This window comes from Schistocerca gregaria, chromosome 9, assembly GCF_023897955.1.
Source record: "Schistocerca gregaria isolate iqSchGreg1 chromosome 9, iqSchGreg1.2, whole genome shotgun sequence".
Lineage (NCBI taxonomy): Eukaryota > Metazoa > Arthropoda > Insecta > Orthoptera > Acrididae > Schistocerca > Schistocerca gregaria.
In genome coordinates this window covers 31712195-31724508 of record NC_064928.1, presented here as the reverse complement: position 1 = coordinate 31724508, position 12314 = coordinate 31712195, and the positions used below count along the sequence as shown (strand labels likewise).

General features: G+C 57.8%; 1 protein-coding gene across 1 annotated transcript; it reads right to left on the bottom strand.

Annotated features, from left to right (window-relative positions):
- Positions 1-5932: 5932 nt before the first annotated feature.
- On the bottom strand, positions 5933-8065 carry LOC126292082 (uncharacterized PE-PGRS family protein PE_PGRS54-like). The gene is made up of 2 exons (XM_049985891.1): positions 6766-8065; positions 5933-6564 (listed from the first exon to the last, which is right to left on the bottom strand). Exons 1-2 carry the CDS (start codon positions 8063-8065, stop codon positions 5933-5935), a joined length of 1932 nt encoding a protein of 643 aa, XP_049841848.1.
- Between the last annotated feature and the right edge of the window lie 4249 nt (positions 8066-12314).

Here is a 12314-nt window from a genome sequence, read left to right as displayed (position 1 = left end):
CTCTCCGACACTTTGTGCCGCCATTGTTGGAGCACGCCCCCGTTGTCCGGCATCTCTTCTGCAGAGGAGGCCCCAGTTCTGCATACTCCTCGGCCAGCCACCAAAGAGGTCGCCTGTCCCGGTGAGATTGCGAGGGTTGTGTCCGCCCTCAGCTGACCCAGAGCTGTCCGCTATGTAAGCCGCCGCCTCACTTTCACTGCGCTGAGCAGGTAGGCAGCACGCGCCTCTGAGCCGGCGGGGTGAGGGGGGATGTGTCGTGACTGACAGGCGTGTCCCTGTCGCTCGGCCCCCATTTACTCCACACCGACCACCTTGTAGCGTCAATTCTCGTCCAGCAGTCACTCCCTGTTCCCAGTACCTGCACAATACTTAAGTCCTTTTATAAAGTGTGCCTCCCCAAAACTTTTTACAAAAACAGCATTCACAATTCGTAAAGATCGCATTTAGTACAATCAATAAAAAATTGATAGAAAGGAATATTTACGTGAAAAGAACTGTTACACTAATAAAATACAAAATTCTTATACTCTACTGAGAGACTATATAATTAATGCTTGTTGTAAAGAATAGTGACTTTACCTATGGGCCCATTGTAATACCAGGGTACGTGTAATTATTGTTTCATCACAAGAAAGAGAAGCTGAAGTACGCTACCCATAACCCTAAAATACTATATTTAATTCAAACTATGGTCTACCCGTCACTGAGTTGGTCGCTACTCATCTGAGATGAAACTGGATGTACTGAAACTTACAGTGGAAAACTTAAAAAAAAAAAAAAAAAAACTACAGACTTCGCAAGTTACAGTGCAAAGACTCTACCTGTGTAAACTTCTCTTGTGTGCTAGGTCTCACACCAAGACACCAATTAGCGGACTTGTTGAGGAATACCATAGCTCCTGCATTACACCGCTCATACGATAAATTCCGACGACCGCACACGTTCAGAGAGGTGACGTACCATCGTACGAGAAACTCGCCACACTCCAGAAAGGTTGCGCCCAGCAGCAGCGGCATACGTGGGCACAATGGCCGCCTTCGTACATCCTCCTCCAAACCCTAAGAGTATGGCGCAACGCGCTGTGCCGCCTGCAACAAGCCAACGAAGAACGAAAAAAAAGGCTCACTGAAAATAGGTGCAACACTGCAATTGTGTGCCCATGACACCAGTTACAAATACCGCGGGTACAAACAAATGGTGCAACGCTGTAAGGCGTGCCTAGAACACTGTCCATATGTATCCTGTAGCTTTTCCTCAACAAAGTAAGAATGGTGTAAAGACAAAGCAATCATGAAGACCGAGTCTGTGTTACCAATGACTCGGGAGACTTGTGGCTCTCCCATGTAACGCAAAGTCCAGGAAAGTGAGTTAGATCGACACTTCGCTTTCTGAGTTAACCAATTTCACGCAAGATCATATGTCGCTTCGTAGCCTCTTCAAGTTACACATTTACATGTTACAGAATATAAATAAAAACAAATTACCACACCTTATGTTTAATATGTACACAACACCTAAGCAGTTTTCTAACCCACCTTATTTTACAAATGTTTCCCTCTTGTTTCTCACACAGGCACCACTTTTTTTCCTATACGAAAATTAAACTATGTTAACGGCTCTGTCCGAGTATTTATGCAGATTTTCCCCGAGACGAATCCGCTCGGACTTGGCTTCAATCTCGCCCTCCATTTCTCTTTCGGTGACTGGAACTCGGGTTAGGACCACGTATTTCGACTGACTCTTCCTGCTGTTCGTATGAATCTCTGTCGTACTGGTGTGTATAATTTTGCCTCTGCCAGTCATTTTGCCGTCCTGAATTTTGCCTCTTACAGCCCTGCTTCACTGACGTTCCACCACACTGACGGACGTTGTCACAGCCCTGCCTCCCTGATGGGCCACCACGCTGACGGACGTTGTCACAGCCCTGCATCCCTGGTGTTCCACCACGCTGACAGACGTTGTCACAGCCCTGCCTCCCTGATGTTCCACCACGCTGAAGGTCATGGTCACAGCCCTGCCTCCCAAATGGTCCACCATGCTGATGGACATTGTCACAGCCCTGCCTCCCTGATGGTCCACCACGCTGACGGACGTTGTCACAGCCCTGCCACCCTGATGGTCCACCACGCTGACGGACGTTGTCACAGCCCTGCCTCCCTAATGGTCCACCACAGTGACGGACGTTGCCACAGCCCTGCCTCCCTGATGGTCCACCACGCTACGGACGTTGTCACAGCCCTGCCTCAATCATGTTCCACCACACTGACGGATGTTGTCACAGCCCTACCTCCCTGATCGTCCACAACGCTGACGGACGTTGTCACAGCCCTGCCTCCCTGATGTTCCACCACGCTGACGGTCGTTGTCACAGCCCTGCCCCCCTGATGTTCCACCACACTGACGGACATTGTCACAGCCCTGCCTCCCTGATGGTCCACCACGCTGACGGACATTGTGACAGCCCTGCAACCCTGATGGTCCACCACGCTGACGGACGTTGTCACAGCCCTGCCCCACTAATGGTCCACCACGGTGACGGACGTTGTCACAGCCCTGCCTCCCTGATGGTCCACCACGCTGACGGACATTGACACAGCCCTGCCTCCCTGATGGTCCACCACGCTGATGGACGTTGTCACAGCCCTGCCTCCCTGATGTTCAACCACGCTGACGGACATTGTCACAGCCCTGCCTCCCTGATGTCCCACAATGCTGACGGACGTTCTCACAGCCCTACCACCCTGATGTCCCACCACACTGACGGACATTGTCACAGCCCTGCCTCCCTGATGGTCCAAAACGCTGACGGACGTTGTCACAGCCCTGCCTCCCTGATGTTCCAAAACGCTGACGGACGTTGTCACAGCCCCGCCTCCCTGACGTTGCACCACGCTGACGGACGTTGTCAAGCCCCGCCACCCTGATGGTCCACCACGCTGACGGACGTTGTCACAGCCCTGCCTCCCTGATGTTCCACCACACTGACGGACGTTGTCACAGCCCTGCCTCCCTGATGTTCCACCACGCTGACGGACGTTATCACACCCCTGCCTCCCTGATGTTCCACCACGCTGACGGACGTTGTCACAGCCCTGTCTCCCTGATGTTCCGCCACGCTGATGGACGTTGTCACAGCCCTGGCTCTCAGATGTTCCACCATGCTGACGGACGTTGTCACAGACATGCCTCCCTGTTGTTCCAACACGCTGACGGACAATGTCACAACCCTACCTCCCTGATGGTCCAACATGCTGACGGACAATGTCAAAGCCCTGGTTCCCTGATGGTCCAACACGCTGACAGACAATGTCACAGCCCTGCCTCCCTGATGTTCCACCACGATGACGGACATTGTCACAGCCCTGCTTCCCTCATGGTATACCACGCTGACGGACGTTGTCACAGCCCTGCGTCCCAGATGGTGCACCATGCTGACGGATGTTGTCACAGCCCTACCTCCTTGATGTTCCACCACGCTGACGGACGTTGTCACAGCCCTGGCTCCCTGATGTTCCACCACGCTGACGGACGTTGTCACAGACCTGCCTCCCTGATGGTCCACCACACTGACGGACGTTGACACAGCCCTGCCTCCCTGATGTTCCATGACGCTGACGGACGTTGTCACAACACTGCCTCCCTGATGTTCCACCACCCTGACGGACGTTGTCACAGCCCTGCCTCCCTGATGTTCCACCAAGATGACGGATATTGTCACAGCCCTGCTTCCCTCATGGTATACCACGCTGACGGACGTTGTCAGAGCCCTGCGTCCCAGATGGTGCACCACACTGACGGACGTTGTCACAGCCCTGCCTCCTTGATGTTCCACCACGCTGACAGATGTTGTCACAGCCCTGGCTCCCTGATGTTCCACCACGCTGACGGACGTGTCACAGACCTGCCTCCCTGATGGTCCACCACACTGACGGACGTTGACACAGCCCTGCCTCCCTGATGTTCCATGACGCTGACGGACGTAGTCACAGCCCTGCCTCCATGATTTTCCACCACGCTGACGGGCATCGTCACAGCCTTGCCTCCCTGATGTTATACCACGCTGACGGACGTTGTCACAGTCCTGCTTCCCTGATGGTCCACCACGCTGACGGACGTTGTCACAGCCCTGCCTCCCTGATGTCCCACCATGCTGACGGAAGTTGTCACAGCCCTGCTTCCATGATGGTCCAACACGCTGACGGACGTTGTCACAGCCTTGCCCCCCTGATGTTCCACCACACTGACGGACAATGTCACAGCCCTGCCTCCCTGATGATCAATCACGCTGATAGGACATTGTCAGAGCCCTGCCTCCCTGATGTCCCACCACGCTGATGGACGTTGTTACAGCCCTGCCTCCGTGATGTCCCACCATGCTGACACATGTTGTCACAGCCCTGCCTCCCTGATGTCCCACCACGTTGACGGACATTGTCACAGCCCTGCCTCCCTGATGTTCCACGACGGTGACGGACGTTATCACAGCCCTGCCTCCCTGATGGTCCACCACGCTGACGGACGTTGTCACAGCCCTGCCTCCCTGATGGTCCACCACGCTGTCGGACGTTGTCGCATCCCTGCCTCCCTGATGTTCCACCACGCTGACTGACGTTGTCACAGCCCTCCCTCCCTCATGGCCCACCACGCTGACAGACGATGTCACAGACCTGCCTCAGTGATGTCCCACCACGCTGATGGATTTTGTCACAGCCCTGCATCCCTGATGCTCCACCACGCTGACGGACGTTGTCACAGCCCTGCCTCCCTGATGGTGCACCATGCTGACGGATGTTGTCACAGCCCTGCCTCCCTGATGTTCCACCACACTGACGGACGTTGTCACAGCCCCGCATCCATGATGTTCCACCACGCTGACGGACGTTGTCACAGCCCCGACTCCCTGATGTTCCACCACACTGACGGATGTTGTCACAGCCCCGCCTCCCTGATGTTTCACCACGCTGACGGACGTTGTCACAGACCCGCCTCCCTGATGTTCCACCATGCTCACGGATGTTGTCACAGCACTGCCTCCCAGATGGTCCACCACGCTGACGGACGTTGACACAGCCCTGCCTCCCTGGTGTTCCACCACGTTGACGGACATTGTCACAGCCCTGCCTCCCCGATGTTCCACGACGCTGACGGACGTTGTCACAGCCCTGCCTCCCAGGTGGTCCACCACGCTGACGGACGTTGTCACAGGCCTGCTTTTATGATGGTCCACCACGCTGACGGACATTGTCACAGCCCTGCCTCTCTGATGTTCCACCACGCTGACGGACAATGTCACAGCCCTGCCTCCCTGATGATCAATCACGCTAATGGACATTGTCAGAGCCCTGCTTCCCTGATGTCCCAACATGCTGACGGACGTTGACACAGCCCTGCCTCCCTGATGTCCCATCATGCAGACGGATGTTGTCACAGCCCTGCCTCCCTGATGTCCCACCACGCTGACGGACGTTGTCACAGCCCTGCCTCCATGATGTTCCACCACGCTGACGGACGTTGTCACAGCCCTGCCTCCCCGATGGTCTACCATGCTGACGGACGTTGTCACAGCCCTGTCTCCCTGATGGTCCACCACACTGTCGGACGTTGTCACAGCCCTGCCTCCCTGATGATCAATCACGCAAATGGACATTGTCAGAGCCCTGCATCCCTGATGTCCCAACACGCTGACGGACGTTGTAAAAGCCCTGCTTCCCTGATGTCCCACCACGCTGACGGATTTTGTCACAGCACTGCATCCCTGATGGTCCACCACGCTGACGGACGTTGTCACAGCCCTGCCTCCCTAATGGTGCACCATGCTGACGGACGTTGTCACAGCCATGCCTCCCTGATGTTCCACCACACTGACGGACGTTGTCACAGCCCCGCCTCCATGATAATCCACCACGCTGACAGACGTTGTCACAGCCCCGCCTCACTGATGTTCCACCACTCTGACAGACGTTGTCGCAGCCCCGCCTCCCTGATGTTCCACCATGCTGACGGACTTTGTCACAGCCCCGCCTCCCTGCTGTTCCACCACGCTGACGGACGTTGTCACAGCCCTGCCTCCCTGATGTTCCACCACACTGACGGACGTTGTCACAGCCCCGCCTCCCTGACGTTCCACCACACTGACGGATGTTGGCACAGCCCGCCGCCCTGATGTTCCACCACGCTGATGGACGTTGTCACAGCCCCGCCTCCCTGATGTTCCACCACGCTGACGGACGTTGTCACAGACCCGCCTCAATGATGTTCCACCATGCTCACGGACGTTGTCACAGCACTGCCTCCCAGATGGTCCACCACGCTGATGGACGTTGACAAAGCCCTGCCTCCCTGATGTTCCACCACGCTGATGGACGTTGTCACAGCCCTGCCTCCCTGATGTTCCACGACGCTGACGAACGTTGTCACAGCCCTGCCTCCCAGATGGTCCACCACGCTGACGGACGTTGTCACAGCCCTGCTTCCATGATGGTCCACCACGCTGACGGACGTTGTCACAGCCCTGCCTCTCTGATGTTCCACCACGCTGACGGACAATGTCACAGACCTGCCTCCCTGATGATCAATCACGCTAATGGACATTGTCAGAGCCCTGCCTCCCTGATGTCCCACCACGCTGACGGACGTTGTCACAGCCCTGCCTCCCTGATGTCCCACCATGCTGACGGATGTTGTCACAGCCCTGCCTCCCTGATGTCCCACCACGCTGACGGACGTTGTCACAGCCCTGCCTCCCTGATGTTCTACCACACTGACAGACGTTGTCACAGCCCTGCCTCCCCGATGGGCCACCACGCTGACGGACGTTGTCACAGCCTTGCCTCTCTGATGGTCCACCACACTGTCGGATGTTGTCACAGCCCTGCCTCCCTGATGTTCCACCACGCTGACGGACGTTGTCACAGCCCTGCCTCCCTGATGGCCCACCACGCTGACAGACGTTGTAACAGCCCTGCTTCCCTGATGTCCCACCACGCTGACGGATTTTGTCACAGCCCTGCATCCCTGATGGTCCACCACGCTGACATACGTTGTCACAGCCCTGCCTCCCTGATGGTGCACCATGCTGACGGACATTGTCACAGCCCTGCCTCCCTGATGTTCCACCACACTGACGGACGTTGTCACAGCCCCGCCTCCATGATGTTCCACCACGCTGACAGACGTTGTCACAGCCACGCCTCACTGATGTTCCACCACTCTGACAGACGTTGTCACAGCCCCGCCTCCCTGATGTTCCACCATGCTGACGGACTTTGTCACAGCCCCGCCTCCCTGATGATCCACCACGCTGTCGGACGTTGTCACAGCCCTGCCTCCCTGATGTTCCACCACACTGACGGACGTTGTCACAGCCCCGCCTCCATGATGTTCCAACCACGCTGACGGACGTTGTCACAGCCCCGCCTCCCTGATGTTCCACCACACTGACAGACGTTGTCACAGCCCCGCCTCCCTGATGTTCCACCATGCTGATGGACGTTGTCACAGCCCCGCCTAACTTATGTTTCACCACGCTGACGGACGTTGTCACAGCCCCGCCTCCCTGATGGTCCACCATGCTGACGGACGTTGTCACAGCCCTGCCTCCCAGATGGTCCACCACGCTGACGGACGTTGACACAGCCCTGCCCCCCTGATGTTCCACCACGCTGACGGACGTTGTCACAGCCCTGCCTCCCTGATGTTCCACGACGCTGACGGATGTTGTCACAGCCCTGCCTCCCTGATTTTCCACCACGCTGACAGACGTTGTCGCAGCCCCGCCTCCCTGATGTTCCACCATGCTGACGGACTTTGTCACAGCCCCGCCTCCCTGCTGTTCCACCACGCTGACGGACGTTGTCACAGCCCTGCCTCCCTGATGTTCCACCACGCTGACGGACGTTGTCACAGCCCTGCCTCCCTGATGGCCCACCACGCTGACAGACGTTGTAACAGCCCTGCTTCCCTGATGTCCCACCACGCTGACGGATTTTGTCACAGCCCTGCATCCCTGATGGTCCACCACGCTGACATACGTTGTCACAGCCCTGCCTCCCTGATGGTGCACCATGCTGACGGACATTGTCACAGCCCTGCCTCCCTGATGTTCCACCACACTGACGGACGTTGTCACAGCCCCGCCTCCATGATGTTCCACCACGCTGACAGACGTTGTCACAGCCACGCCTCACTGATGTTCCACCACTCTGACAGACGTTGTCACAGCCCCGCCTCCCTGATGTTCCACCATGCTGACGGACTTTGTCACAGCCCCGCCTCCCTGATGATCCACCACGCTGTCGGACGTTGTCACAGCCCTGCCTCCCTGATGTTCCACCACACTGACGGACGTTGTCACAGCCCCGCCTCCATGATGTTCCACCACGCTGACGGACGTTGTCACAGCCCCGCCTCCCTGATGTTCCACCACACTGACAGACGTTGTCACAGCCCCGCCTCCCTGATGTTCCACCATGCTGATGGACGTTGTCACAGCCCCGCCTAACTTATGTTTCACCACGCTGACGGACGTTGTCACAGCCCCGCCTCCCTGATGGTCCACCATGCTGACGGACGTTGTCACAGCCCTGCCTCCCAGATGGTCCACCACGCTGACGGACGTTGACACAGCCCTGCCCCCCTGATGTTCCACCACGCTGACGGACGTTGTCACAGCCCTGCCTCCCTGATGTTCCACGACGCTGACGGATGTTGTCACAGCCCTGCCTCCCTGATTTTCCACCACGCTGACGGATGTTGTCACAGAACTGCCTCCCTGAAGTTCCACCACGCTGACGGACGTTGTCACAGCCCCGCCTCCCTGATGTTCCACCACGCTGACGGAGGTTGTCACAGCCCCACCTCCCTGATGTTCCACCATGCTGACGGACGTTGTCACAGCCCTGCCTCCCTGATGTCCCACCACGCTGTCGGACGTTGTCAGAGCCCTGCCTCCCTGATGTTCCAATACACTGACGGACGATGACACAGCCCCGCCTCCTTGATGGTCTACCACGCTGATGGACGTTGTCGCAGCCCTGCCTCCCTGATGTTCCACCACACTGACGGATGTTGTCACAGCCCTGCCTCCCTGATGTTCCACCACGCTGACGGACGTTGTCACAGCCCTGAATCCCTGATGGTCCACCATGCTGACGGACGTTGTCACAGCCCTGCACCCTGATGGTCCACCACGCTAACAGACGTTGTCACAGCAATGCCTACCTGATGATCCACCACGTGACCGACGTTGTCATAGCCCTGCGTCCATGATGGTCCACCATGCTGACGGACGTTGTCACAGCCCTGCCTACCTGATGGTCCACTACACTGACGGACGTTGACACAGCCGTGCCTCAGTGATGTTCCACCAAGCTGTTGGATATAGTCACAACCCTGCCGCCCTGATGTTCCACCACGCCGACGGACGTTGTCACAGCCCTGCCACACTCATGTCCCACCACGCTGATGGACGTTGTCACAGCCGTGCCTAGCTGATGTCCCACCACACTGACACACCTTGTCACAGTTCTGCCTCCCTGATGTACCACCACGGTGACAACGTTGTCACAGACCTGCCTCCCTGCTGGTCCACCATGCTGACGGACGTTGTCACAGCCCTGCCTCCCTGATGGTCCACCAAGCTGACGGACGTTGTCACAGCCCTGCCTCCCTGATGGTCCAACACGCTGACAGACGTTGTCACAGCCCTGCCTCCCTGATGGTTCACCATGCTGACGGACGTTGTCACAGCACTGCCTCCCTGATGTTCCACCACGGTCACAGACGTTGTCACAGCCCTGCCTTCCTGATGTTCCACTACGCTGACGGACGTTGTCACAGCCCTGCCTCCATGATGGTCCACCACGCTGACGGACGTTGTCACAGCCCTGTGTCCCTGATGGTCCACCACGCTGACGGACGTTGTCACAGCCCTGCCTCCCTGATGTCCCACCACACTGACGGACGTTGTCACAGCCCTGCCTCCTTGATGTTCCACCACGGTGACGACGTTGTCACAGCGCTGCCTCCCTGCTGCTCCACCACGCTGCCAGACGTTGTCACAGCCCTGCCTCCCTGATGGTCCACCATGCTTACGGACGTAGTCACAGCCCTGCCTCCCTGATGATCCACCACGCTGACGGACATTGTCACAGCCCTGCCTCCCTGATGTTCCACCACGCTGACGGACGTTGTCACAGCCCTGCCTCCCCGATGGTCCACCATGCTGACGGACGTTGTTACAGCCCTGCCTCCCTGATGGTCCACCACACTGTCGGACGTTGTCACAGCCCCGCCTCCATGGTGTTCCACCATGCTGACAGACGTTGTCACAGCCCCGCCTAACTGATGTTCCACCACTCTGACAGACGTAGTCACAGCCCTGCCTCCCTGATGTTCCACCATGCTGACGGACTTTGTCACAGCCCCGCCTCCCTGATGTTCCACAACGCTGACGGACGTTGTCACAGCCCTGCCTCCCTGATGTTCCACCACACTGACGGACGTTGTCACAGCCCCGCCTCCATGATGTTCCACCACGCTGATGGACGTTGTCACAGCCCCGCCTCCCTGATGTTCCACCACACTGACAGACGTTGTCACAGCCCCGCCTCCCTGATGTTCCACCATGCTGATGGACGTTGTCACAGCCCCGCCTAACTGATGTTTCACCACGCTGACGGACGTTGTCACAGCCCCGCCTCCCTGATGGTCCACCATGCTGACGGACGTTGTCACAGCCCTGCCTCCCAGATGGTCCACCACGCTGACGGACGTTGACACAGCCCTGCCCCCCTGATGTTCCACCACGCTGACGGACGTTGTCACAGCCCTGCCTCCCTGATGTTCCACGACGCTGACCGATGTTGTCACAGCCCTGCCTCCCTGATTTTCCACCACGCTGACGGATGTTGTCACAGAACTGCCTCCCTGAAGTTCCACCACGCTGACGGATGTTCTCACAGCCCCGCCTCCCTGATGTTCCACCACGCTGACGGAGGTTGTCACAGCCCCACCTCCCTGATGTTCCACCATGCTGACGGACGTTGTCACAGCCCTGCCTCCCTGATGTCCCACCACGCTGACGGACGTTGTCACAGCCTTGCCCCCCTGATGTTCCACCACACTGACGGACAATGTCACAGCCCTGCCTCCCTGATGATCAATCACGCTGATAGGACATTGTCAGAGCCCTGCCTCCCTGATGTCCCACCACGCTGATGGACGTTGTTACAGCCCTGCCTCCGTGATGTCCCACCATGCTGACACATGTTGTCACAGCCCTGCCTCCCTGATGTCCCACCACGTTGACGGACATTGTCACAGCCCTGCCTCCCTGATGTTCCACGACGGTGACGGACGTTATCACAGCCCTGCCTCCCTGATGGTCCACCACGCTGACGGACGTTGTCACAGCCCTGCTTCCCTGATGGTCCACCACGCTGTCGGACGTTGTCGCATCCCTGCCTCCCTGATGTTCCACCACGCTGACTGACGTTGTCACAGCCCTCCCTCCCTCATGGCCCACCACGCTGACAGACGATGTCACAGACCTGCCTCAGTGATGTCCCACCACGCTGATGGATTTTGTCACAGCCCTGCATCCCTGATGCTCCACCACGCTGACGGACGTTGTCACAGCCCTGCCTCCCTGATGGTGCACCATGCTGACGGATGTTGTCACAGCCCTGCCTCCCTGATGTTCCACCACACTGACGGACGTTGTCACAGCCCCGCATCCATGATGTTCCACCACGCTGACGGACGTTGTCACAGCCCCGACTCCCTGATGTTCCACCACACTGACGGATGTTGTCACAGCCCCGCCTCCCTGATGTTTCACCACGCTGACGGACGTTGTCACAGACCCGCCTCCCTGATGTTCCACCATGCTCACGGATGTTGTCACAGCACTGCCTCCCGGATGGTCCACCACGCTGACGGACGTTGACACAGCCCTGCCTCCCTGGTGTTCCACCACGTTGACGGACATTGTCACAGCCCTGCCTCCCCGATGTTCCACGACGCTGACGGACGTTGTCACAGCCCTGCCTCCCAGATGGTCCACCACGCTGACGGACGTTGTCACAGGCCTGCTTTTATGATGGTCCACCACGCTGACGGACATTGTCACAGCCCTGCCTCTCTGATGTTCCACCACGCTGACGGACAATGTCACAGCCCTGCCTCCCTGATGATCAATCACGCTAATGGACATTGTCAGAGCCCTGCCTCCCTGATGTCCCAACATGCTGACGGACGTTGACACAGCCCTGCCTCCCTGATGTCCCATCATGCAGACGGATGTTGTCACAGCC

Excerpts from the sequence above, each read along its gene's own strand:
- LOC126292082 (XM_049985891.1), bottom strand. The coding sequence starts at position 8,065 with ATGGTGCACCATCAGGGAGGCAGGGCTGTGACAACGTATGTCAGCGTG. Across the intron at positions 6,565-6,765 it reads GCAGGGCTGTGACAACGTCT|GGAGGCAGGTCTGTGACATT; the intron begins GTCAGTGTGGTA and ends ATTGATCATCAG.